This window comes from Rhododendron vialii, chromosome 6a (assembly GCF_030253575.1).
Source record: "Rhododendron vialii isolate Sample 1 chromosome 6a, ASM3025357v1".
Classification (NCBI taxonomy): Eukaryota; Viridiplantae; Streptophyta; class Magnoliopsida; order Ericales; family Ericaceae; genus Rhododendron; species Rhododendron vialii.
In genome coordinates, this window is record NC_080562.1 from 10,606,751 (window position 1) to 10,631,895 (window position 25,145).

General features: G+C 37.8%; 1 protein-coding gene across 2 annotated transcripts; it reads right to left on the reverse strand.

Moving 5' to 3' along the window:
- Positions 1-5,468: 5,468 nt before the first annotated feature.
- LOC131331380 (ubiquitin carboxyl-terminal hydrolase 17) lies at positions 5,469-25,145 on the reverse strand. Of its 2 annotated transcripts, XM_058365300.1 has the most exons (12): positions 24,395-25,075; positions 12,384-13,048; positions 11,728-12,305; positions 11,550-11,638; positions 9,858-9,943; positions 9,579-9,741; positions 9,343-9,463; positions 9,046-9,203; positions 7,595-7,679; positions 7,300-7,512; positions 6,472-6,533; positions 5,469-6,372 (listed from the first exon to the last, which is right to left on the reverse strand). In XM_058365300.1, exons 1-12 carry the CDS (start codon positions 24,709-24,711, stop codon positions 5,748-5,750), a joined length of 3,162 nt encoding a protein of 1,053 aa, XP_058221283.1. In that variant the 5' UTR covers positions 24,712-25,075; the 3' UTR covers positions 5,469-5,747. The 2 variants fall into 2 exon arrangements, with proteins under 2 accessions (XP_058221283.1, XP_058221282.1); XM_058365299.1 differs by having other exon boundaries at positions 11,728-13,048; positions 24,395-25,145.

Here is a 25,145-nt window from a genome sequence, read left to right on the forward strand (position 1 = left end):
CACTCAAATTATCAAAATCCGCTAACATCAACCAACTAATTAAGAGTGGAATACCACAATTGCTTCAAGTCTTGGTAGTGAAGGAATTATAGGAATAGAATTTAGAGAAATTTAGGAATTGGGCAGTATAAGTTGACTGATTTGGTGATCCTATGTGCTTTTTGTGTATGATAAATTAATAATTATAGAAAATTAGGAATGAGTTGCGATGAATTTAATAGGATCAATAATTGGAAAAGTAGTTGACTAAGGCTCCCATATTTATTTGGTGAATCATAATTAAATTATATAATAAGTATATATGGTTCAGATCGGTTTGGAATCATAACCGTGTACGTGAATCCACAAACCAGACCATATAATGCGGTTTCTAATTTTTTTTAAATCATGACCAAACCATACTACTAAAAACCCAAACCAAATCTTTCGGTTTGGATTGATTTGGACTGAATTCGTGATTTGACGGATTTTTTCTCACCTCTACCCTATAGTAGTATTAATTAAGCTTTTTCTCACATTATTCCTTGGTAATCAACCGCCAACACTGATCCACGTGAGGCTGCTTTTGTGAGTGGAAATAGTATATTAAGGTTAGTAATGATGTCATTTGGCACATTAAGCATGTGTTGCCATTAGTAGTAATAATTATGCACCATACAGATACAGTTTAGCTCTCTCTTTTTTTCCCACTCCTTCCTGCCAATGTAAGATTTTTTTTTTTTAAATTTTTTTTGCCAATCGGTAGGAGAGATCTTTACATCATATATAAAGTACAAAGTACAAATTACGGGATACTGCATCCATAGTGTGAGAGTCCACGAGATAACTAAGCTCAAGTGAACTAACATGATAAATATATAAGCCCAACTCAACTACAAACCTCATTAAGGGGAGAAATAACATCAATAAATACAAATAGAAGAACACTCATATGCAGGTGGGAAACTCGAACTCCTAATCTCTTAGTGAAATGCAAAAGTTCTAGCCAACAGAGCTAACTCCAATTGGTTGCCAATGTAAAATTCGAAAGAGTGGCGGTACTTATTAGTTATTACCTTTCTTTTTTCAATTTTTTATTCTTTTTCTTTCACATCACATGTTATTAGAATTTACCTGATCATAATGCTATTAACCAACTTATTCGAGTATCGACTTTTTGTCCATATGAATTTAATTTTCAAATTCATTGTACGCAGGTGCAGCTACAGAATTGTCGTACGGTTGCCATTATTTCAATTTACCTATTTTGATTGTTGCGTTAATGAATGAGTATTGCACCATGTCGTAGAAGATAGCGGAGTGGAGGTTATAGCCAATTCTAGAGCATCTCCAACCAATACTCTAGTACTTGAGAGTATCAGAATAATGCAATTTATTCAAATAATGATTAAGAAAGAGTTCACTATTCATGTTTAAATCCAACCCAATACTCTATTTTCTACCTCTTTTTCTCAAAAAATCACTTTAAAACTCTAATATTTCACTCTTTCCCTCTAAACTTAGAAAAAAAAAAAATTCAAGAGTCTTCTCAAATAGAGATGGATATAGATAATGGGTTGGAGTAAATTGATACACTTAAATGGAGTTATATAGATAATGGGTTGGAAATGCTCTGAAAAAACTAGAGAACAAAGATAAGCTTATCGATAGTGGTGGGGGCAAGAGTCTTAGTATTTGTGAAGACCTTTAGAGAACAACAGAAGCCCATTTTTGAAAGTTTAGGTTTTGGTCCTTGTTTCCCAAGCAATGCATGCACGAAGATCACTGACATCTGGTGTGGATTTGATGCAGTAGCCAAAGAGGAGGAGTTTCATTTTAAGCATGCCAAAGCCCATTTCTACTAACCGGTATTTTCGTAATATTACTGATTTGGAATTAGGCGTCGGGCTTGCCTGGGTTCGATTGGAAATGGGCCGACGGTCAGAACACAGCGCCATAGGCCCTGTGCGGTGTGTTTTTTTAGCCTTCTGAGGCCGTTTAGGCCTTCGATCCGTTTTTGGGCTATTATTTACGCTCTTATAACTTTCCGTAGGAAAGTCCAATTAGGCCCATTCTTTTTTCTGATGTTTTGTTTTCCCGTCTAGTTTGTGGGTCCGAATTAATTTCAGTATTGTTTCTTTATGTTTTCTAGGGTTCCTTTATATTCAGTTTAATGCCTTAGGGCTAAACAGTTGATTAATGATAAAGAAAAGAGTCAGAGAGAGTTTCTCTAAAATATCGAGTTTGTGATTGTCCTTATCGCTTCGATTATCAGTTTTCTTATACGCTTCCCTGCATCAGGATTGAATTGTAAACAAAAAAAGGATATATCCTTCTTATCTTGGGTCAAAACAATGTACCTAGTTGGGCTAAATGGTCACCGGCCTGGGGCTTACTTTGAGAGAGATTGATGTTAGAATAATCAGCGGTAATTAACTCTATAAAAAAGTAAGTCGATCGGAGATCGGTAGCATAATGAAACAAAACACATTTTCAAGCATTGATAATGACATTGTACATCATTGGTGAGTCGGCACGGACGGCTCTTCGAATTTACTCTCCTTTTTAAAAGAATTGATTTTCTTGCATATGAGTGTTTGCGTGTATATATATATTCTCGCAGAAAAAATTAAGAAAATTTTACAACAAAAAAAACAAAAAAAAAAAAAACAAAGGAAGAAAGCAGATAGTTTCACATTAACTTTAAATAAAGCCTGTGCAATGACGGTTTTGAATGCTAGTATTTTTATTCTAAATATGAAAGTGATGCTCGGATTTATAAGTTTGTGTTTTGATCTATGATTTGTGGAGGAGCTTTAAGAATGAAAAGAAAAGGAAAACTGAGTGATTTTCCTTCACAAAGCAAGAATATATTTCCTTCACACTTTATTTTTCATTTATAAATTAATGTGAAAATCGTTCATCAGAATACAGAATAATGAAATGCGTAGATGAAAAAAAAAATCATGAATGACAACATATTCATTTTTCACTGTGCTTAATTTCCACGCGTTGTATTTGATGGACCCTTACTTTGATAATGTGTAATTTTTTGCATATTGTTAGGGAAAAAATAGAGAGAAATATGTTCAATAAGGTCTTATAATAATATAATTAAAGCAAAAGTGATTCAAAGTTCTTACAGTATTTCAAATAATCGTATGTTAAAGTATTTTATGACAAGTGCACCAGGACTAAGGAAAAAATAATTCACGACAAAATATACTATTTTATGTTATACGAAAAATTGTGTATTAGTCGTAAATAAAAGAAAAAAAAGGATGAAATTCAGTATAAGAGCATCCACATTGTAATAAACAAATGGGTATAGATAATCAAATTTAACAACAATGCTCAAAAAACATCTCATATTGTAATAAACAAAGTTACAAGTCTTTTAGCAAATAACCAAATTTCACCCATTCCATAACCAAACTTAACAACTTTTACCAATAACCAAACTCAAAACTCAATAACTCAAAAACACCCCATGTTGGAATTGTCTCATCGAGACGAATAATTTAGTGTGGTCGGATGAGTGATTGGAACTCGTATGCGATTGGACAAATGTAGATTGTGTATTGTGGGGGGTTTTTTGGTTGAGGATGCAAAAACAAACCAGTGTAGAGGTAGAGATTATTAAGTTTAATTATGGACTAAATGAATAATCAAATGTTGACGTGTCACATTTTGGTTATTGGTTTTGATTATTACCATTGCGGATGCTCAAAGAAAGAAGTATAATTGTTTTCTTTTATTTGTTATGTTCTTGATTGGAGAAAGTTTCCTTTTCAAGCGAAATTAGAATATATGTTTTACATTTTGTAAAAACCGTAGAATAATGAATGAAAGATTAAAAAAAACTAAAAAAAAAATCCATGTAGGAGAGAGAGTTAAGAATATCTTTTTTTAATTTACGTAACTGCATGCTTTAGTATAGACTACTATAAAGCATAGATGTTGAATTTCCATCGCACCGAAAAAAAAAGTATAGATGTTAGGTTATAGTATAACTTCCAATATTTAATCAACTTAATAAAATAAACGGTTCACATCAAAATGATAAGATCTAAAAAGGTCACATCCATGATATTAAAAGGTCACATCTATAACTCGTAGTACACTTATCCTTTGAAATCCGAACACAAGTGTTTCCTTGTGTTTCTTACCCCCTCCATCTCTAAATAAGTGTCCGACGCACAAACCTAAACCTTTAAAAAAATGCATTTATTTCGTTAAAAAATCAATTTTTTTTCCACAAATCAATAGATGACAATGAGTTCTATTATATTGTGGAAAAAAATTAGATTTTTTAACGAAAAACATTCATCTTTTGTAAGGCTTAGGTTTGCACGCCAAACACTTATTTAGAGATGGAGGGTGCTATTTTTGCTTTTGGGTAAAAAAAAATAAAACATAAGAAATAATATTGGTGAGCATCAATTTAATTGGCTTTTAATACTGATTATCAATTCAAATGTGGTTTGTAAAATAAATTTAAAGTTGGGCAAACGCCCCACGATTTCGCCCGTAGGTGTTTTTTTTGAAACAACAAATTTATTAAAAACTTGATAGGAGTACATCAAGAAAGGATGGAGATTCTAATCAAAAGTTGGACAACACCTAATGGACCAAAGTCCAAACACCTGTGGGGCATAGCCTGAAAAAACGGGCCAAACCCGAACACCTATGGATCATAAAATACCTAGATCAGACAATTAAAGGAATAGTAACAAAGGGCCTAAATGCCCAAATAAGAATCTACAGCTCAAAACCCAAGGGCCGAAACAGCCCAGCCCGGTTCCTAACGCTAACTAAAAGCAGATCAAACAAGCTCTGAAACCACCATCAACCCATCACCACACCAGGCCGTGAACCACAACACCACCAGACAATGGCTCACACCGCCATGAGCCTCTCACATTCTCGGACCCAAGAAAATCCGCCGAGAAGCCACCGATTGACTTATTAGTTGGGTTAGGTGGGCGTGTTGGTTTTGGACAAAGTGCAATAAAATCAGCAAATCTTCACAAAGAAGTGAAAATAAAAAAGATAAAATCAGGGAATGATCGGTCATTCTGTGTTAATTTCATCAGCAATACCTCAATGCCAAAATATTTGTTTGGTCCACAAAACAATAACTTAAGATAATACTCTCTTTTTCACAAAAAACTCAAAACTTTTTTCATAAATTTAAAGAACCATTTGATATCTGGCAAATTGTTGAAAATTTTGAGTTTTTCTTAAAAATTTTGTATTTTTTTTTTAAATTCTCACTATGCCAACGGAACACAAATTTTGAGACGGAGAGAGTACTCCATGGAAATGGGATTGGACACAAGCTGAGGTCCTACTCTTACAAAAGAGAGATCATGCAGACTTCCTGCTTACATTTTTGACATCAAGTTCCATAGCAACACCACTCAACACAAAAAATTATACTTGTAAATTCCCAAAGAAATTGAAGGGAAATAGCAACAAAAACAGAATGCCAAGGAATAAATCTAAAGATTAATGTCGATAATTAGAAAGGTCATCTATTTGAAGGTCCCATCCCTCTGTACAAATTTGGAATAATTGCATCTTATATATAAACTATACATATAAAGGGGAGGAGAGTGACAAAATGATGGCTGATTCCCAAAGACAGAGCCCCAAAGCAAGAGTACTACTATAACATATACAGCCTCTCCCTAACCCCTCCTCCCCAACTCTTATTTTCCCCCATCTCTAGCTTCAAAAAAAAAAAAAACTTTCTAATAAAAGGCTCATTCTGTTCTTTCCCTCGTTGATCTTCTAAAAGAAGGGTTAGAGGATCCTAATCTGCCTGAATTAGTCTCCCTATAACTACTACTTTTCCTACACTGTTTACTTTGGTCATCAGAAAACAAAAAGGGTTCACTAGATTTACCTTCCCAATTGCTTCTCACACTTGGTAATCTTCTTCCCCAAAAGCCTCGATCATCCGTACCCGATTCCACATTCTGTGAAAGCCTTGAGTACAAAGGGGAGGGAGAGGAAGACGAAGAGGAAGAATCAGAATCTGACAAGTTCCGCCACGGGCTACTTAAGCTGCGTCCCAAATCGCCAAAAAAGGACTCAAAGTAATCATTATCAGTGCTAGTAGAGTCCCATTTGGTGGAATCACTACTGAAGGAACATCCCTCCGAGAAGATAGAGGATGAGTTGTCGCTTGATGAGTCCTCTTCCAAAATTGTCTGGATTGGAGGCTTACTCATGCAATTAGGGTATAAGTTCTCGGTAAAAGTCTCATCATTTAGAGGATTGGGTCCAGGGGGATTCCAAGGACTTGAGGGGTGGGATCTTGACTTGAATGCATGGTTCTTTGGTATTACTGAATTCTTTATCAATCTCGGGGCACGAGGAGAGCACCTGCGAAAAATGGTAAAGTCGTCCAATAGATAACCTGGAAAGGAAAGACAAATCTCTCTTTTTTCATTGCATAACAAAAGGCAAACACAAATATCTTACCTAGCATATAGAAGCATGTATGCCCCTTTTGTTAAGACACTTTCGAGATCCACAGCCTTGACCTATACCCAACCATAAAAAGCATGAGGTCCAATTCTTCAACAAAATGCCTTGATTGGCATCAATTGTAAACGTTGGTTGTTTGATGTTTAGAGATGACAGGAAAATTTAAGCAGAAATAAAGGGTCTCAAAAATGTAAGGTCTAGAGTTTTTGACTGCTATGTTGGTGTATGATAGTTCGGATCGTGCAATATCCAGAAATGTTTGATATACGGACACTTGTACATATCTTGATCTAAAATAAATACAATGTTGGATTTTTGAAACAAAGACAATGGAACTATTGAGCAAAGAAAAAAAAGCCTGTAGTCATGAGGTTTGAAGACAAGTATTAATAGTGGAACACAGTAGTTAGGCTCCCGTGCTTAACAACCAAACCTAAGCCTGCACTAAACAGCTTAATCATAATTGATAAAATCTTCACCCAGGTGTTTCTTAATTTCTTTCAAACCTTAGCAAATGGAAGCATTACAAATCTAATCACTACACAAAGGGTGTCTACTTAATGCTACCAGAGCTACCAGAACTGAAATGCAGAAAAGTTTTTGCATTCCCCTCCCTTCTCCCCCTACTTGATGTACCCAATATCAAGTTTCTCAATAAACCTGTTGCTGTTTCAAAAAAAAAAACTGAAATGCAGAAAAAGGACCAGAAGCCAAAAACTCAAATCATCATATGATAAAAGTACCAATGTAAATTTCAGATACACTAGAAATAACACCCACGAAAAAGGCTAAATGAACTAATCAACAAGCAAAAGAACATACTGTGCTGTCGTCAATCTTGAACCATTTGTTCTGGATAGTCTTGACATAACACACATAGTGACCAGAAAATGCGGAATTCATGACATCCAAGTGAACCACCACCCCATACAGCCTGTATATAGGTGATTTGTCACTTGTCCCGCTCACACATGGGGCCAGGTTCAGAATCTCCGGAAACTTGATCTCCTTATTAAGCTTTCCAAATTTTCCTGACTGTAAAAGTCATGCAAAGTAAGGAGCCATTAAAAACATAACCTAGACCAAAACATCATATTCAATTGCTAGATAAGGTTACCTGAAAACGCTTTAGTGCTATAGTAAGGATATTAGGAGCCTCCAGTATTGTCAACTTCTTTTTAGCTCTCTCATAGGACCTGCATCTGTTACAAACTGATAAAGTCAGTACTTCATCCGAATGTCCTTACCGTCCCAACATAAAAAGAAGCCTCAATTCATCTTGAATAGAAGAAATAAGAGAAGCATACTGCCGGTTTTAGTTTCTATGACGTTCTCGAACATATGTAGACCCAGTTTCAACTTCTGCCATTGACTAACCCAAGTACAAGGGCTTCGTAGGCCACCTCATATTTTCCAAAAGATCAGTGGAGGACAATGACCTATGTGACATAGACTCAGGTCGTATCTAGGGGCTGGGCCCATCAAAACTCCAATAGAAGGATATACATCCAAATATAAAACTCATTTTTTAATTTCTAACTTTTTGAGAGATAAAATGAAGCTTTATTTAGCATGAAATAAAAAAAGGAACTTTCCATTATAGCAAGTAGCAACAATGTATATTTAAAAGGTGTCCTGTGGAAAGTATAGGACACATCCCCACCCAAGAGTCAAATATAGTGAAGAGTCCACCAAAAAAACAGAATAACAAGAAATGAAGAGATAGGGTATTGTTTCTTCAAAAGTCAAAATGGGAGGTTGAGAGTATGCAAAATTCAAAATTGAAGGACAAGAGAGTTCCAAACAGCTGAATACTGGTACTCACATCCAGCACTTAACTTTCTAAAGAAGAACAGGAAACAAAAGAAAAACAATATATAATGAAACTTAGTCCCATCACGAAACTCTATGACCACCACCGCTACCATGTCATTAATCCAAAAATAATATGTAAATCTCGAAAATGATGAGCAAAACTGTAGATTAAACTGGACCAGAACTCTTACCTTATCAAGAAGCATCCAACATGAAGAGCAAGACAGTAAATAGAAGCCATAACCAGGAAGCTTTAAGCACAACAATTTCAGTCGACTTAACGGATAAAACTATGATTCACGACAGAGTTTAAAATATTTACCGACCTACAGGAAAGCAACTAGTAATACAGCATAACTTCAGGCCAAAACTCCTAGAATTCCACTCAGACGGACTTGGCCAACACATTTTGACTTGATAGTTAACCAGCCAAATGGCCATGCAGTTTACAAGTTCTCTTTCCAAGGGATAACCACATAACATTTTGAAGCCATATGATAGTAAACACTTTCCCTCAGAGTTTACCAAGAACGTAAAGCCTGATAGATGCTGGAATAGCATTCAATTTTTAAGCATTCCGATCCTCATTTCAACAATGTAAGAAACAATGCAATGATGCATAACCAAGAAAAATCTGCAATGCTTGGCTCTATCAAAATGAAGTACCAATGTGCTGAGAAAGAGGTACTTGTAATCACATATATAACAAAAAAAAATTCTTAAGAGTTTCAAGAAAAAATCAAACCAACCAACCTGCTGCAGTGGTACTTGTTTTCACCATCCAGAATCTCAGTGCCGGTAAATCGTCGAAGGGCTGCTTCAAGAGTTCCTATGTCCCCTTCTACTTCAACTGTAAGATCCATCATCCTTTCATGCCGCTCGGATTTGCCTCCACACTTCATGCACTTTATCTGCAAGGTGCAATATTTAGGATTCCAGATGGGAATGTTTCCCACAGCGTTTCAAATGAACTTCAACAATTTGTTGCGCAAGAGATATAGGGAGAGCTATTTAATTGTAAAAAGATCTGAAAACTAGATGGCCAATTACCTTTGATCGAAGATAGCCCCCAAATGTAAGGCCTATGAGAGTTGTTTCTTCTTCTAAAGATCCTGATGCATGTACTCCAGCTTCCTTGAGGCAAACAGATTGCATCGTATCAATAGCATACCTGCCAATGTCATTCATTTAGTGGTTCACAAAATATTTCCTCATGACGAATCACAAAGACATCAGAAGCCCCTAAATTAAGCTAGCCAGGCTCCACAAATCAAAAGTAATCTCACCTCAGAAATTCATGCGCATCTTCTTCTCTCCCATTACTGAAGTGACGACCAATGTTCTGAATCTGGGATAGTATCCCAATTGGAGAGAGTGGAGTACTCCCTTCCTTTGCCTTCATAATTAAACTCTCAAATTCACAGGTGAAGCACCATTGTTTCCTTCCACCTTACATTGAAGAGAAAAATAAAGGAAATTGATACAATGGGAGACAAAAAAACACATGGCATTAAAAAATCTGAAAAACAACGGATTCAACAAAGATATCATGATTAGAAATGTACATGATTTGGAATGAAGCCCTTGAACAAGATAAGCAGTGAGAGGTGGGGTACATGCCAAGCACTGGAGCACCGCATTAGCATAACAGCTGCAGTAATTTGGACAGAATACACATACTTGTGTTAGGAAACATAAAGATGCTTTTAAAAACAAACCAAATGAAACAAGCTGTATCAATGGATGAGCACAAAGCCACAAACTAGGCCTGTCAATGGGCTGGATCCGACAAATCCGAATCCGATAAGACTCGAATCAGATAGTGGTTATCCGAAACCGAAAAATTCGGATTTGATCCGAAAATCCGAATCCGATCCGAAAACTTTTTTACTTCAAAAATTTTAGCAAAATAAAAAAAAAAAAATCCAAAATTTTTTTTTAAAATAAAAATACAACTTCTTAAACAATTTTTTTTTTCAAAATAAAAAATTTACAGTTTTTTTTTTTAAATTTAAAATTTTAAAAAAATAAAATTTCAGATCGGATTGATGACGGATTTAATCAGAATCCGATCCGATCCGATCCGTATTTGAATTACTGGATTCGGATTATTGGATCGACGTTATCGGATTCGGATTTTTCGGATCGGATCTGCCGGTCCATACAGGTCTACCACAAACTAATATTCCTATATTTAAAGCCATAGACCATTATTTTTCCGGAGTGTCGAGAATATAAAGTTTGATGTCCCATTGCAAATTATGATTACCGATGAAGTTACTGAAACAACATATGTATAATATGATACATGAATGCATCTGATCAAATCAGTGTTTATATGACAAGACAGCTCTCACTCCTTAGACAATAAGGCACCACATGAAAATTTGTCATCTTAGCCGTTCTATTCTTGTTACAATGGCAATATACCACCAAATGCTACTACGAGCATGCTTATTTTGCTTTTTTCCCACAAGTACATCAAGAAGCATACATTATCAAATGCAAGATAGAGAAGAGCACGTCATGCTTGTGGGGGCATTTGCACTTGCAGGTGTTACTGAAATGTATTTGCCAACATAATCCAAAGGTAGTAAATGAAAGTCACTAAAACCATCTTATAAAAAGTTACAGCTTAATGAGGTAACACAAAACAATTTGGAGATATCTCTATGCTCTGCGTAGAGCCAATAAATCTAATTCTTGAAATTAATAATTTTGCTTAATCTCGCCTAATTAGAGCAACACCCACGCACTCAAATAAGTAATCGACAGTACAATGGGAAGATTGCATTACAAAGGTCAATATGACATCACCACCACCAAGAGGACTCAACTACATATAGTAGTCCCTCCATCACATATGGTTTGTGCATTGCGGAAACTAGTGCCTTTGCTAGGATGAAAAGATAATCCACCAATCAAAAGATCTCAAATAGTTCTTATGGTTAAAGGGAAAAAACTTGAAAGATTATACAACAAAGCGCATAATTTTCTGACAAACGATATGGGACAATGGGAGTGGCATAAAAGAACACAAAAATTGATGCTGCTTTTCAAGAATCAACTACTTGAATATACAATTTTCATTTTATACCAGATAGACAGATTATATGGCAGAAAAGGATGTTAAAATAAAACGTAACAGTGGAAATACCACATCAGACAGGGTTAAAGCTACACCAAAAACTTTGAGAAAAATGGACAACTTGGCACTTTCTAACAGCTTTCCCGAAATAAGGGACAGTTCTACTTACCTGTTCCCAGTATTTGTAAGGCCACATGGCCGGAGTTCAATCTTGTTCCAATTGTAGAGCTTGACAAAATGATCATAAGGAAACAGACCCTGTAAAAACGAAGACATCCAATCCTGGAATCAAGTCCCAAACAAGCAAGTTGCTGGCACAAAATAACATAACAGGATTCTTTCCAAACCTTGGCATTGTATCTTCCAACACTCTCACTCCCAACCACCGACTGATGCTCTTGTGAGGATTTAGAGCCTCGGAGCTGGTCAACAACTTTCCGCATTGATGTTGTCAAGCCATTTCTAGCATTTGGTGAAAAGCTTCCAACCTCAGAAGAACTAGCAGCAACAGCACCCTGAAGTGACCTTCTGGTACTAGACGGAAGAATATGAGTAACAGAAGCAGTTGGTGATAAGAATCCACCTTCTTTAGATTCCAATGGATGCAGACTAGTTTTCATTCCATTAATCATGTGATTTGACCTCTCAAGACTCAAGGACCGGATACTGCTGACATTTGGAGGATGCATACTCATGAAAGTTGTGTCTCTAGGGTCTCTGGATTTAGATACAGGTCGATCACTTCTAGTGTCAACATCCAGACGATTAAGTTTTTCAGGGACCAATAATGGTGAGTTTCTGCCCTTTGGAGCATCGCCACGTACTTCTTTTGATAGAGTAGCCCCGTCAATAGGTTTCTTGATGCCCAAAGTAGTTGAAGGAGCACCATCTGATGCAAATCTAGTGGCATCAGTATGTCGTACATCTGTAGGAGGAGCGGGATGACTGTCAGAGTTGAAGGAAAAACTACGACAAGACCGAGAATTGTTCATATAGCCATTACCATCCCCATTGGAACTGGACTGAATAGAATCATCAAGGGTATCAATTTTGGGCCTACCGGAAGTTAGAGTTCCTTCCCAGAAACCAGAAGAGGGGGTAGAAGGCTCAGAAAATGAAGATTCGTTGGTGCCATCTGCACTCCAACCCGATGAGCTTGTTGAACCATGCTGAATACTGTGATGAGTGCCATTGGGTTTCAGCTGATTCAAGTTACCTGGACTAGTAAGACAATCCACATAAGCCATTGAAGTGTTGAGTTTTGAAGATGGTGGCCCGTTTTGATCCATTTTGTTAACAGAAAATGTTTCAGGCTTATGGGGGGAAATATTAGGGGATAGATGTGCCTCTGATCTCTCAGTTTCAGTTGAACTGGAAGTTGTCCTTTCCCCATCTGAAAGGCACTCATCACTATCATCATTCCCATTGAAAACTTTAGGAGAGCCGTTTGGTTTGAAGCATGCATGTTCTGCAGGGAAGTTTTCAACTGACTCAGCGAACTGCCTCCCATTGGTCACAAAGCGGCCGCCGTATATCTCATCCTCTTCCTGCTTCAACACCTTTTGACTGGAGCCCCCTCCTGTGTCATTGATGTGGTAAGAAATGGTAAAAGGACGGCATTCTTCCTTGTGCCCTTGTCTCCAATGAATAATTTGACACTTACCAGAGCTGCAACAATTAAGTTGTCATGTGAGTAGCTGCAAACATTAAAGAACTCCAACGACACAGAAAACAAGTAGATCTAGCATTCATTGTAGAAACATGCTGGTTATTTGGTTAGAGTGTGCAAAAACATCAAGCAATTCTACTTTCACAGCTGCTGCCTAGACCTATGTAGCACGGACACAGATTTCTTTTCATGATAGAAGAAGTGAAAATGGTCCATAATTTGCCAGATGCACTCTAAAGAATCGCCAGAATTGTACTAAATTGTGAATCAGAGTGTGAATCGGTCTGTGAAGAGATTCATCACAGATTATCTTCCGAACTCGATTCACAAGAGATTGTATCGATTTTGCATGAATCCTGCACTTAATCGTAAATCGCACCAACACCCGTTACTCCTAACCAAGTCCATGTAAGGCCTCAAAGTAGGAACCTAGAAGCACTCAAATTACCAACTGACTTGGCTCAACACTGCTATTGCAACAACTTCTTGAGATTACAGTCAAGGAGTCCCCTTTTTGCAAGGGATTCAACAGAGGGATTTCATAGCTGAGAAAGTACAAATAAAGGTATTGGATGAGTTCAAGTTTCAATTTGGTCGTAGGCTAAATTTTGGTAAGATAGTGAAAGTTAATGCTCACAACTATTCCTAGACACCACAGATGAAGGGTTAAGGTAATGACGATCAGGGGTTTTCGGAAGAAGTAATAAAGTTTTGGAATGCCTTCAAGGTTGCTGTGGCTGTCATTATTATAAACTAGTGTAAAAGAAAACTTAGAAAAGTAGAAGAAGAAAAAGTAGGTCAAAGTTAGAACTAAGTTCTTCTAAAGTCTCAGCTAGAACAAATGTGCAGAATCGCAACATTACTGAATCAAACCCAACCGATCCTTAAGTCACAAACAATTGGGCCGTGTTTGTTTTGGGTCTCAAAACCCCTGGGCAAGGTCTTCAATAAATTTTCTCTATATATCTTTCTCCCAAAACCCCTGGGCACGGTCTTCAATAAATTTTCTCTATATATCTATCTCCACTCATTACTCTAACCTCTCTCAAAACCAAAACCGAACAGGGCCTTAGGGTTGCTATGTGAATCCGTATTCTCCATTGAGGGCTTCGTGCTCCATAATATTGAAATATATATATATATATATATGTGGTTATGAACCATCCGCGGATCTGGACCATTGAAAACACGATCCAACGGCCCTTATTAGAAGTCCTTAGATAACTTATGTATGGGAGTCTTCACAGGAAGGCTAGTGTATATCAGTCCCCTTCCTATAAGGGCGTCTGCACTCAGCAAAGTGCAGACCTCCCATTTTCCGATCGAATTTCGATGATCCAAGTCGCTCAATATGATCAGAACGTGATTTAAGGGTTACCACGAGAAATCAGCCAAAAAAAAAAAAATATAGACTGGGAAGGGGTTGGTCATAAATGGTTATAAACCATTCGCGGATCTGAACCATTGAAAACACAATCTAACGGCCCTTATTAGAAGTCCTTACATAGCATATGTAAGGGAGTCCACAGGAAGGCTAGTGTGTGTGTATATATAATATATATACACAAATCTTCTTATAAGAGCGCCCTTACCGTATTAAGGTAAGGACGTCCATTTCCTGACCAAATTGCGATGATCCGAGCCGCTCAATGTGTGAAGAACGTGATTTTAAGGGTACTCGCGAGAAATCAGAAGGAAAAAAAAAGATCGGAGAGGGCTTGATCCGAACAGTTTATTGTTTATATTTTATCAAACGGTTCAAATAAACACTGCTCAAATCAAACTCTTCCCGGTCATTTTTTTTTACTGATTTCTTGTGGGTACCCTTAAAATCATGTTTTGAACACATTGAGCGGATCGGATCATCGAAATTTGGTTGAAAATGGGAGAAAAGGGGAGGTCCGCACGTTAATACGGTAAGGGTGCCCTTATAAGAAGTGGACTCTGTGTGTGTGTGTGTGTGTATATATACGGGGCGGTTCCGGGGACACCCAAAAAAATACCTCATAGTTTCCGATAAAATTTTGATGATCCGAGCCCCTCAATGTGATCAAAACGTAATTTTAAAGGTACCCGAGAAAAATCAGTAAAAAAAATGACCGGGAAGGGCTTGATCCGACCAGTTTCGAACAGTTTTTGATTGAACGGTTTAAATAAAAACTGCTCAAATGAAGCCTTTCCCAGTCATTTTTTTTGCTAATTTCTCACCGGCACCCTTAAAATCACACTCTGCACACATTGAACGGTTCGGATCATCAAAATTTGATTGAGAACTATGAGATTGAGATTTTGAGTGTTTTTATATATCAATTCCCTTCTACTAAGGGCGTCCTTAACTCAAGTTAAGGACCTCATGAGTTTGACATTGTTTCCGATCAAATAATGCGTTTTTATGAAAAACTCTTTGGATCAAGCCCTTCCCGATCATATTTTTTGCCGATTTTTAGCGTGTACCTTTAAAATCACGTTTTAAACACATGGAATGGTTCGGATTATCAAAATTTGATCGAACAAGAGGAAGGCCTTATATATACACACACACACACACAAATCTTCACCTAAGGGCGTCCGCACTGTGTTAAAGTGCGGACGTCCCCTTTTCCGATCGAATTTCGATAATCTGAGCCACTCAATGTGTTCAAAATGTGATTTAAGGGTACCTACAAGAAATCGGCAAAAAAAATGACCGGGAAGGACTCCATCCGAGCAGTTTTTTTAAACCGTTCAATGAAAACGGCTCGAATGAAGCCCTTCCCAGTCTTTTTTTTTTGCTGATTTCTCGCGGTGACCCTTAAAATTACATTCTGATCACATTGAGCGGCTCGAAATCATCGAAATTAGATCGGGAAAGGGGAGGTCCGCACTTTGCTGAGTGCGGACGCCCTTATAGGGAGGGGAATGGCTTGATCCGAATAGCTTTTTATTGAACGGTTCAATAAAAAACTGCTCAAATCAAGCCTTTCCTGGTCATTTGTTTTGCTGATTTCTCACGGAAACCCTTAAAATCACGTTCTAAACACATTGAGCGACTCGGATCATCGAAATTTGATGGGAAAGAGGAGTCCGCATTTTAAGAGGTCCTCATTTGAAACTTTTCCTATATATATAGATATCTATATATATAGCTTCCATTGATGGATCCCTTAACTTGTTAAGTTCTAGCGAACAACCACCTGCTGTAAAGTTCATTTTAGTCTCCCACTCCCCTTACTGTTGCCATCCAATTTAACCATATCACTTCTCATAACTACCACATAAACCTATTGTAACATGTCCAAACCAACTTATTATCCTATTTTCTCTCATCGTATCTTCTATCAGTGTTATCCCTACCGTTCCGTGAAAGTTTCCGTTTCTAATTCTATCTCGCAAAGTCTTACCACACATCCATCGCAACATTTTCATTTCTGCTACACTCATCTAACTCAAATGTTGTTTCGTAGTAACGCAAAACTCCGCTTCGTATACGATGGCCAACCTTACAGCAATACGGTATAACTTACCTTCAACTTTGCAGATATTCTACGGTGGAACAGTCGCACACATTCTCGAAGCACTTCACCATTTGATCCATCCAACTTGTACTCTGTGTTACATTACTCGCAATCTTTCCATCCTTGCTAACAATTGAGACGATATACTTAAAAACGCTCGCTTCTTGGTACTCCTCTATCCCATGATTTTGTATTGCCTAGGATCAAAGAACTTTTAACGGTGTCCAAAAATAAAAAAACCTATTTCCCACATTTTTGGGTTTGAAAATGACACGGATTCCAAGGGGGGACAAAGGGAGTAATTCCTATTGTTTAGGATAACTCGTCAACACAAGCAACTTGACTACCACTAAACTTCTATTCCATACTTGGGAGTAATTCCTATTGTTTAGGATAACTCTGTCAACACAAGCAATTTGACTTCCACTAAACTTCCATTCCATACTTTCAAACGGTGCAAAAACAAGTTACAAAATTATTTTCAAAAATGCAAAAATTTTGGGTTTGAAAATGGCATGGAATCTCAGGCAGGACAATATCACGGGAAAAAGGGAGTAATTCTTGCTATTGGAGGGTAAATCTATCAACATTAATACTATGACAACCATTAAACTTACACTCTACATACTCCATTTTACTACGATAGATTCAAAATTCTTTGTAGGCCAATGCTTTTCTCCAAGTTTCTAAATCGGCATTAACACCTGTTAAGAGTTTCATCTACTAAGACAATATCATCTGCGAACAATTCATGCATCTTGTATACATCTAGTCAAGTCACCCATAACTAATGCAAAGAGGTAAGGGCTCAAAGCAAATCCTTGTGTAGTCCTACTTCAATTGGGCAGTCGCTTGTTTCCCCTACTGGGAATCTAATAGTAATGACAATACTTCCATATATATTCTTCAACGCGGAATCTCACCATTGACAAATAAAATATTCCAACAACTATATTAACCAACTTACCTATTACTTGTACAAAGGTCAGCTCTTATAAAGATATATGACTACCTTAGCTCTCCTACGGTCCTACCAAACTAAAACCTAAACTTCTACTACAAAATAAATTCCAAAATCCACTATGACTCAATATATTCTAGAAAATATAATTTCCTACGCGAAGATATAAACCATAAAAAATTTGAAATCACCTAATTATCATGTTCGGGAAAAGAAAAAAGCAACAAAAAATTGCTTTTGACAAGTCTGAATTTCCTCAAACCTAAGGAGATTAGAACTATTTGGGGATAATACTATAATCACAACCCGTCAAAAATAGATATAGATACCGACGGTGGGACTAATGGTTACAATATTGGAGCACACAAATGTTCCGTTTTTCCTCTTCCAAGCATACAATTTAAAAGGCCAATTCCATTACATGAAAAGTGAACCAAAAGTCAGGTCGGGCAAAGGGTTAGGTTAGGCCGGTAGCACTAATCTCAATTCTCCAATACACCTCCACGTAGTACACTAGTGTGGAGTATGGACCCTTACAATCATAATTATCATATCGATACGATTTAGTGGGTATCAATACGAACACATTGCATGAATCACAAATAGCAATAATACGAACACATTGCATGAATCACAAATAGCAATGAAATAAGAATGGTGGCCACTCATACTCATATACTAACTTTGGAGATAATTAGTTAATGGAGGGCAAACTCTTAATAGTTAATACCCTGCACGTGCGACCCTTGAATCACATGTGGAGAGGTAAATGGAAGATTCATAAATAGGAACCACAAGGAAACAAGGTGCACTTAAAGCACAAACAACGGCGCAATCAAATCAAGAGAGTCTTGTCTACAAGCCTCTGAAAGTCTAGCTTTTATACTATGTTGAAGCATCCAACTCGAAATCAATTGGTAGTGGGTGGGTGGAGTGGCAGCCCAGACTCATTCGTTTTGGAGGCAATAATCACTCAACGGGGGACAAACTCTAATAGTGGGTGGCCAACAATTTACTGCAAATCTTGATTCACTTTTCAGTCAACGAATTTGGTTGTTTACCCCTCCTTTTCTTCTTGTTGGACTAGTGATGTAGTTAAGTAATTATGGTTAGAAAATCAAATTTTATGGCAAGTCCAACAAGCCAAGCTCGCAATTGACAAACTATTGGGCTCAAAACCAAGCCCTTAAAGGCAGCACAATAAGGCTACAATAAACTCTAAATCCCACATTTCTATTCATAAAAGATAGCTTTCTTCAAAACCAATACTCAAACCCTATATTACCTCCATCCTAAATTCTTGGTTCTCTTTCCTTTTTTAGAAGTCTCAAAAGATTGGCTATATCTTCTAATTTATAATGTTTTTTATATCAAATATGGATCTTGTTTGATAGATCTCAATGATCTCTTTTATACAAAGTTTTTAAAATCACCTAAAAGATTATAGATCGTAAGATATAATCAATTAAAAAATGACACGCACTCCCAAAAAAGACCAAGATTTTGGGACATAGGGAGTATTATCTAGTGGTGAAGTACCTCTATATAGATAGATAGATAGAACAAGAAAGTGACACGTAGCAAGCAAGCACTCACTTCAGCATAAACAAGTGAGGAGCTACATACAAGCCCCTTACAAGGGGCACACCTCCAAAGCAGGTTCCTTTGCAACTAAGAAAGCTAATAAAAGTATGCCTAAATGAGCATAACTATAAACTACGTAAACTGGCATCCACAAATGCTGATTAATCAAATGAATCCTCCTCAAGTTTCTTTCCTAAAGCTTGACTTCATCAATCCTCCCGGTCGAGTAAAATTTGGCCCTCCCTAATTGAGGTGATTATCTTGATACGAGCAAAAAAACATGAGCTTTCTTTAGTTGAGGTCGGAGAGTGATCAAACAACTTTTGCAATCAAATGTATATGTATTTTCCCTTGTGTCATAAGTGCCAAATTAATCATACATCCATGGTTGCCCAAATACAATCTCAGATGTTTTAAGAACAACCTTGTACAGACTTCCTTGTGTAATTAGTCTCCCGGTAGACACCTTGTGCTAACTTCTGGATTGTTAAGATGACGTATCCACGAGATTGAATACAATCTATCAAGTGGCACTGTGGCAGTTCTTTCCCAACCTTCAACAGGCTACATGTTCGTCTTTTGTGACTTCCTTATCTTGTTCCTAAGTACTTCACCACAAAGTTTTTTAGGTACCATGTATATGGTTGTATAGGTTTAAAGAAGTTGTGATTAATTGAAATTCAAGATTCAAGTGTTTTTCTTATAGTCCATTACCATAGAGACGCTTTCCCTTTTCAAGAGTTTTTGATTCATCCCATGTAATTACTTCACTCTACCACTTTCTTGTGTTTGCCTTTTGCGTTCTTGGCCACCATGTGTGTATTGCTCCCTCTAATTTAGAATCTGAAAATTGCATTACTTCCATCAATTACTTGATGCAACTAAATAAATGATCTCCCCTGGCAACCAATTGAGGAAAATTTATGGATTCATCTTTCCATGAAAGTCAGCCACTTCTTATTTAACCACTCTACCTCCCATCAAAAAACTAAAATTTAAATTTCTAACATTTGTGTGGCCATTAATTGGCTCTTTAATCATAGTGACGACCATATGACACTAAAAACGTCTATTGTTGCCCCCTTAATTCATGTCGATGGTCTTATTTGGAGCCTTAAGTCCCAACCAATTGAGGTGGACTGTATGAATCCGTTTTCTCCATCAAACGTTGTCAAGGGCATCATGTTGCATGATATCCAACTAATTGTCTCTCCGCCGCCAAAAACTATCTCATCCTTCTTGGACTATGATCCTCTTCTCTATCGGTTGGAAAATGTTGCACCACGAATGCAGCTTATGTATGCTAACTGTAATTGTAGTTTTTCAAATAATTGGTTAAATTAATACATGTTCATCAGTTGAAAATGAAGTTCATTTATCAACAATACCTTTGCGACGGCTTTCATGAGAAAATTCCTCCAAATAGTGCTCAACATATCTTCTAACTATTGAAAGCGTTCATTGTTTTCTTTTATTTGGTTTTCAAGGGCGGTCTTTGGACCATTGACAACTTGTTCAAGACTTTAAACCCACTCACCGTGGGCATGAATCTTCTCATCACGTTTCGCGTTAGTTACCATGTTCAGAAAACTTGTGAAAGCAAACTAAGGATCTCAATTGGTTTGATACCAAAACTGATAATAGTATGGTTGGAGGTTCTAATAACTATAGCAGTAGGTGAATCCGTATAGAATGGATCAGAGCAAAAAATTTGCAGAAACAATTTTTTGATTGATTTCTGCTAAATCTAGCAAGGAAGGCTCAAAATCCTCGAGCTACGGCCCTAAAAAGTAAAGAACAAGTCCTAAAGTCTGATTTTAGCATGTCTTCCGCCTTGATCCACGATAGTGGGTCCGCTAACGGTACTTAACAAAACCAAAACTACATCAGAAAGGATTCAAGCAATCCTTTTAAGGTCTTTAGAGTTACCATATGCCATTTTAGTCCTTTGCCTTTTACTCTCACAGACTCAAATCCCAAAGAAAAGAGGAAGAGAGAGACCATCCTCTCAAAAATAATTCAAGGCATACACACTCAACTATATCCCAAGTTGAATAGCGTTGCACCCACTTCCTAGCAGCTTAAGCTTTTGAGACAACTGCTAACTTAACATCATATCAAAACTCAAGTTGCAAGAGGTCTTCGGTTCAAGTTTCTTTGTTTGCATTCTTCTTCTCCCCTTTGTATTCTTTTTTGATCTATCTACGAAAAATTTGCATCTCCACGTGCAAGACGGGGTTGCACTTAAGGGAGGGTGTTGAATAGCTTGATATACATTGTTGGACCCATTTCCTAATATCTTGAGCTTTTGGGACACCGATAACTTAACAAAAGGTGGCTTTTTGTAGTACATATGCCATAGAACTGTGACTAAGGAATAGTTACTTAGACATTGCGAGATTGGATTTGTATGGTCTCTCCATTAAGAATACTAAATGAACCAAAAAAAAAAAAAAAACTAGAAAGAGAGTAATGTGGCGATCTTAGATGGAATGCGTTTAATGAATCTAGGTCCCAAAAACAGAAAGCAACCATAACCCAACTAGAGGAACAGCATGTATGGACTCAAGATCTATTTGTGTGGGCTTGAGGCCCATTTCTAGGCAATTTGTCCATCAGTGCATTTCACAAGGTTGGTTTCCGTCCCTGGACTTACTGCTTCTTATGATGAATCTTCATTTCAAGTTTCCTTCTAATTCAAATATGTACATGCACTGTGTGAATGATCATTCATATAAAGTAATTTATAATATAAATAGGAATCTCTGGGCACAGAAGCAAGTTTGTTACCTTTTGAACCATGTAATCATTATTAAAAATAACCTTGTTGTTTATTTAGGTCTACACTCCACATTGATAATATATCTTTAAGGTTCAAATCTTGTCTCACTTTTTCTCTCTCCATATCTTCTCCATCTTCCATCCTTTGCCCACCACCCCATAACATTCGGAATCCAAATGTTGAAATCCGTTGCGCACAATCGATTAAACAAAACGGCCCGGTTTCATTTATCATCATCGGCATTAAAATACAACAGGCTAACTTTTGTTCCACTATCCTCACTTCTCCTTTCTTCTAACGCCTACTCTCTCTCACTCTCCCCACAGATTATTTTGGAAAAAAACAGAGGTTCCCCACATCTTCTCCATGGAATAATCTCTCCTCTCTCCATCTTCCAACTTTCTCTTTTGCAAGCACCAGCCTCTCTCTCGGCTATCTTTCTCTTCTGCCTTGTTCGGTTGTGTGTTTGGAAAATTTTTGGGTTTGATTTTTGGGTAATGAATGAGGAGAGAAATTAGGATAATAATTGGGGATAGGAGTAATGAGTGGGGAGAGATAAATGAGATTAATGATTGGATATAGGGGTAATGAGTGGAGAGAGAAATGAAAGTAATGATTGAAAATATAGATAATGAGTGGATTTGGGTTTGCAATTTTTTTTCCAAACCCACAACCAAACAAGGGCTTCATCTTCCATTATCTGGCACCTCTCGCAACCATGGCCTTTTGGATGAAACAACCACATGCAATCAAATCGAAGTGCTGGGCAGAGAGAATGGATATGGGGCTTAGGGCTTGATTTTGAATGAGAATATGTGCAAAAAGAATTGAAACTCTTATAATTTTCGTTGCACCATGTTCTCCATTGATGATGGTACTCTTTGATGTCTTCTCAAAATGTTGGATTCATGACAAAATGCAAGCGGACTGCATTGAACTCATAAAAAGCCATATAAATTACATAATTTCTGATACAAAAACTACTAACAACAAAGCAATGCGATAGTGGAGGCAGTGACATTGGAAAGCCGAAGGGAGTAGGGTATCAAATGGGGAAGGGGAATTGAGGGGTTGAGCCCGAAAGGGATTTTGTTCAGGTAGTAAAACTTCACCATTTCACGAGGCATATACAATGCTAACAAAGAAGAGGAGAAACAGAGCAATCATTCTGCCATTTGTGAAGCCCTCAAAGACGATGTCATAGCATTTGTTAAACTGGGTCTTCTGTGGTGGCATCATCTTCACCGCCAGATCTCTCAATTTATGAGGTGTCTCATCAAAGGTAAAGGAACACAAGATCTTCAGAGAGAGAGAGAGTGTTTATTGAGAAGGATCTCAACCCATATATTTATTGCCTAAATCTAAATGCATAGAGACATGTCACATGAAAGTTAGAAATGTTGACCGCATTACGATTCATGATTCAGTTCTAGTCACCATTGGCATACGCTTACAATTATCCCCATTCATGCAATCCCAAAGATTTTTGTATTTTCATCTTTCTCAAACCTCTCTAGATCCTCCTATTGTCTCCCTATATACTGTAGCAGATTCTTCCCAAAGAAAAATCCCTCTTTTATTCCATGACATAACATAATACCAACGCACTATAAGTTAGTTCATCTAGATATGTCATAGATCTGCTAAATGCCGCCTCTCACTCAAACGTCACTTGTTATTAACCTCATAAATGTGACACTCACCATCAAGGCTACTCTTGGAAATAAGAAATTTTGCCCAAAAAACAGGACGAGGTCCATTGAAAAAGGCATGGGATGCATAGCTGGTTGAGGGAGGAGAGGGTTGAGGGTTTCTCCTAGCACAACTGGTTTGGGATAAGGACCCGCAAATCCCCGCTGTCATTCCTATCTGTAATGCTTACACAACGTCAAGGTAAAGGTGAACAGGTTGATAAGCCGGAATATCATCCAAATCCTGAACCTCCTAACCATGAACATTTAAATAGTTAATGTAATTTTTACCCTTCTAAAGATCTTTTCTTTTATGCATCGATAGTGAGTTAGGGGCCATGATATCAACGTGCATATCGCTTATTTTTGCACGTCATCTGTTTGTATCTCAGTAGCTGCTGCATCACAACAGGAATACTCTTTCTACTTGCGGGGACAAACTGTTGATATGATTTCCCCGAATCAACCAAGTGCCCGGGCTCATCAATTAAGAATCCGTGCTATGACTTAGGAGGAACATCAAATTCCGTTCTGCAACTTTTGCACCCATTTTGGCCATTGTCGAGTCCAGAGGATGTTGACTGTATATAAACGGAATTGAAACCCTATACCTCATAAATAAAATCCTAAAATCCCCAACTAAGATTCTTCCCAAGGAGTACATTCTCACCAGATTCCTCAAAAACTAACATCAAAGAACGGATTCCTTGCACCCAATTCGTTGACCATGAAAAATGAAACTAGGGAAAACATAAAGTAACAATACATTGATTAAATTCAAAAATTCTTTTCCCTAACAGCAACAAATGACACCAAGCAATGAATTACCATACCAGTATCGAACGGATTTGCACCGAGCGCATCGAGTCGTGGTGGGGCAATAACACACGGCGCACTGGTACTGCACTGACCGGGAAATCTCCGATGCGACGGCGGTAGCAGCTGCGGCAGAGGTGACATACGCGGAGGAGGCCTCGAGCTCTGCCCTAGCCGCCTCCTCCGAGGCGAAGACCAGGAGCCTCCTGATCTCCTCCCTCCTAGCCACCGAGCGCCGCCATTTCCGGCGGAGAACGAAGGCGATCAACGGGCCCACGAAGAGCCCCAGCAGGACCAGGTACGACGAAAACCCCAGATCCCCTCCCCAAGGCATCTATCTCGGCCCTAACGATAACATGCATCCAGCGGCACAGCTCGACAGCCCTAGTTTCATCAAAAGTACAGGAGAAGGTTTTCCTGCAACGATCGTCACGGCGGCGGCACATGCAGGTGGTGGCGGATCTCAGGCGCGAATCGGGGGGATCGTGGGAACGCAACGAGATGGAGGCGATTGCGTCATCATTTCTTGTGGCGGTGGTTGAGGCGTTGATGAAATTCAACCCAGGAAGATATACATATCGATACAGATATGATATATTATAGGGTGTGTGTGTATATATTTATATACTCCTACATATACATACAGAGAGAGAGAGAGAGAGAGAGAGAGAGAGAGATTACACGGAATCTGGTTTGGTTTGGATAAGCGATAAAGTCTTCAGTACCTGAGATGATTTTCATGTCTGCCCTTTAAAGAGAAGGATTTTT

Excerpts from the sequence above, each read along its gene's own strand:
- LOC131331380 (XM_058365299.1), bottom strand. The coding sequence starts at position 24,711 with ATGCCTTGGGGAGGGGATCTGGGGTTTTCGTCGTACCTGGTCCTGCTG. Across the intron at positions 9,464-9,578 it reads GATGCGCATGAATTTCTGAG|GTATGCTATTGATACGATGC; the intron begins GTGAGATTACTT and ends TGACATTGGCAG. Across the intron at positions 6,373-6,471 it reads TACATGCTTCTATATGCTAG|GTGCTCTCCTCGTGCCCCGA; the intron begins GTAAGATATTTG and ends CATTTTTCGCAG.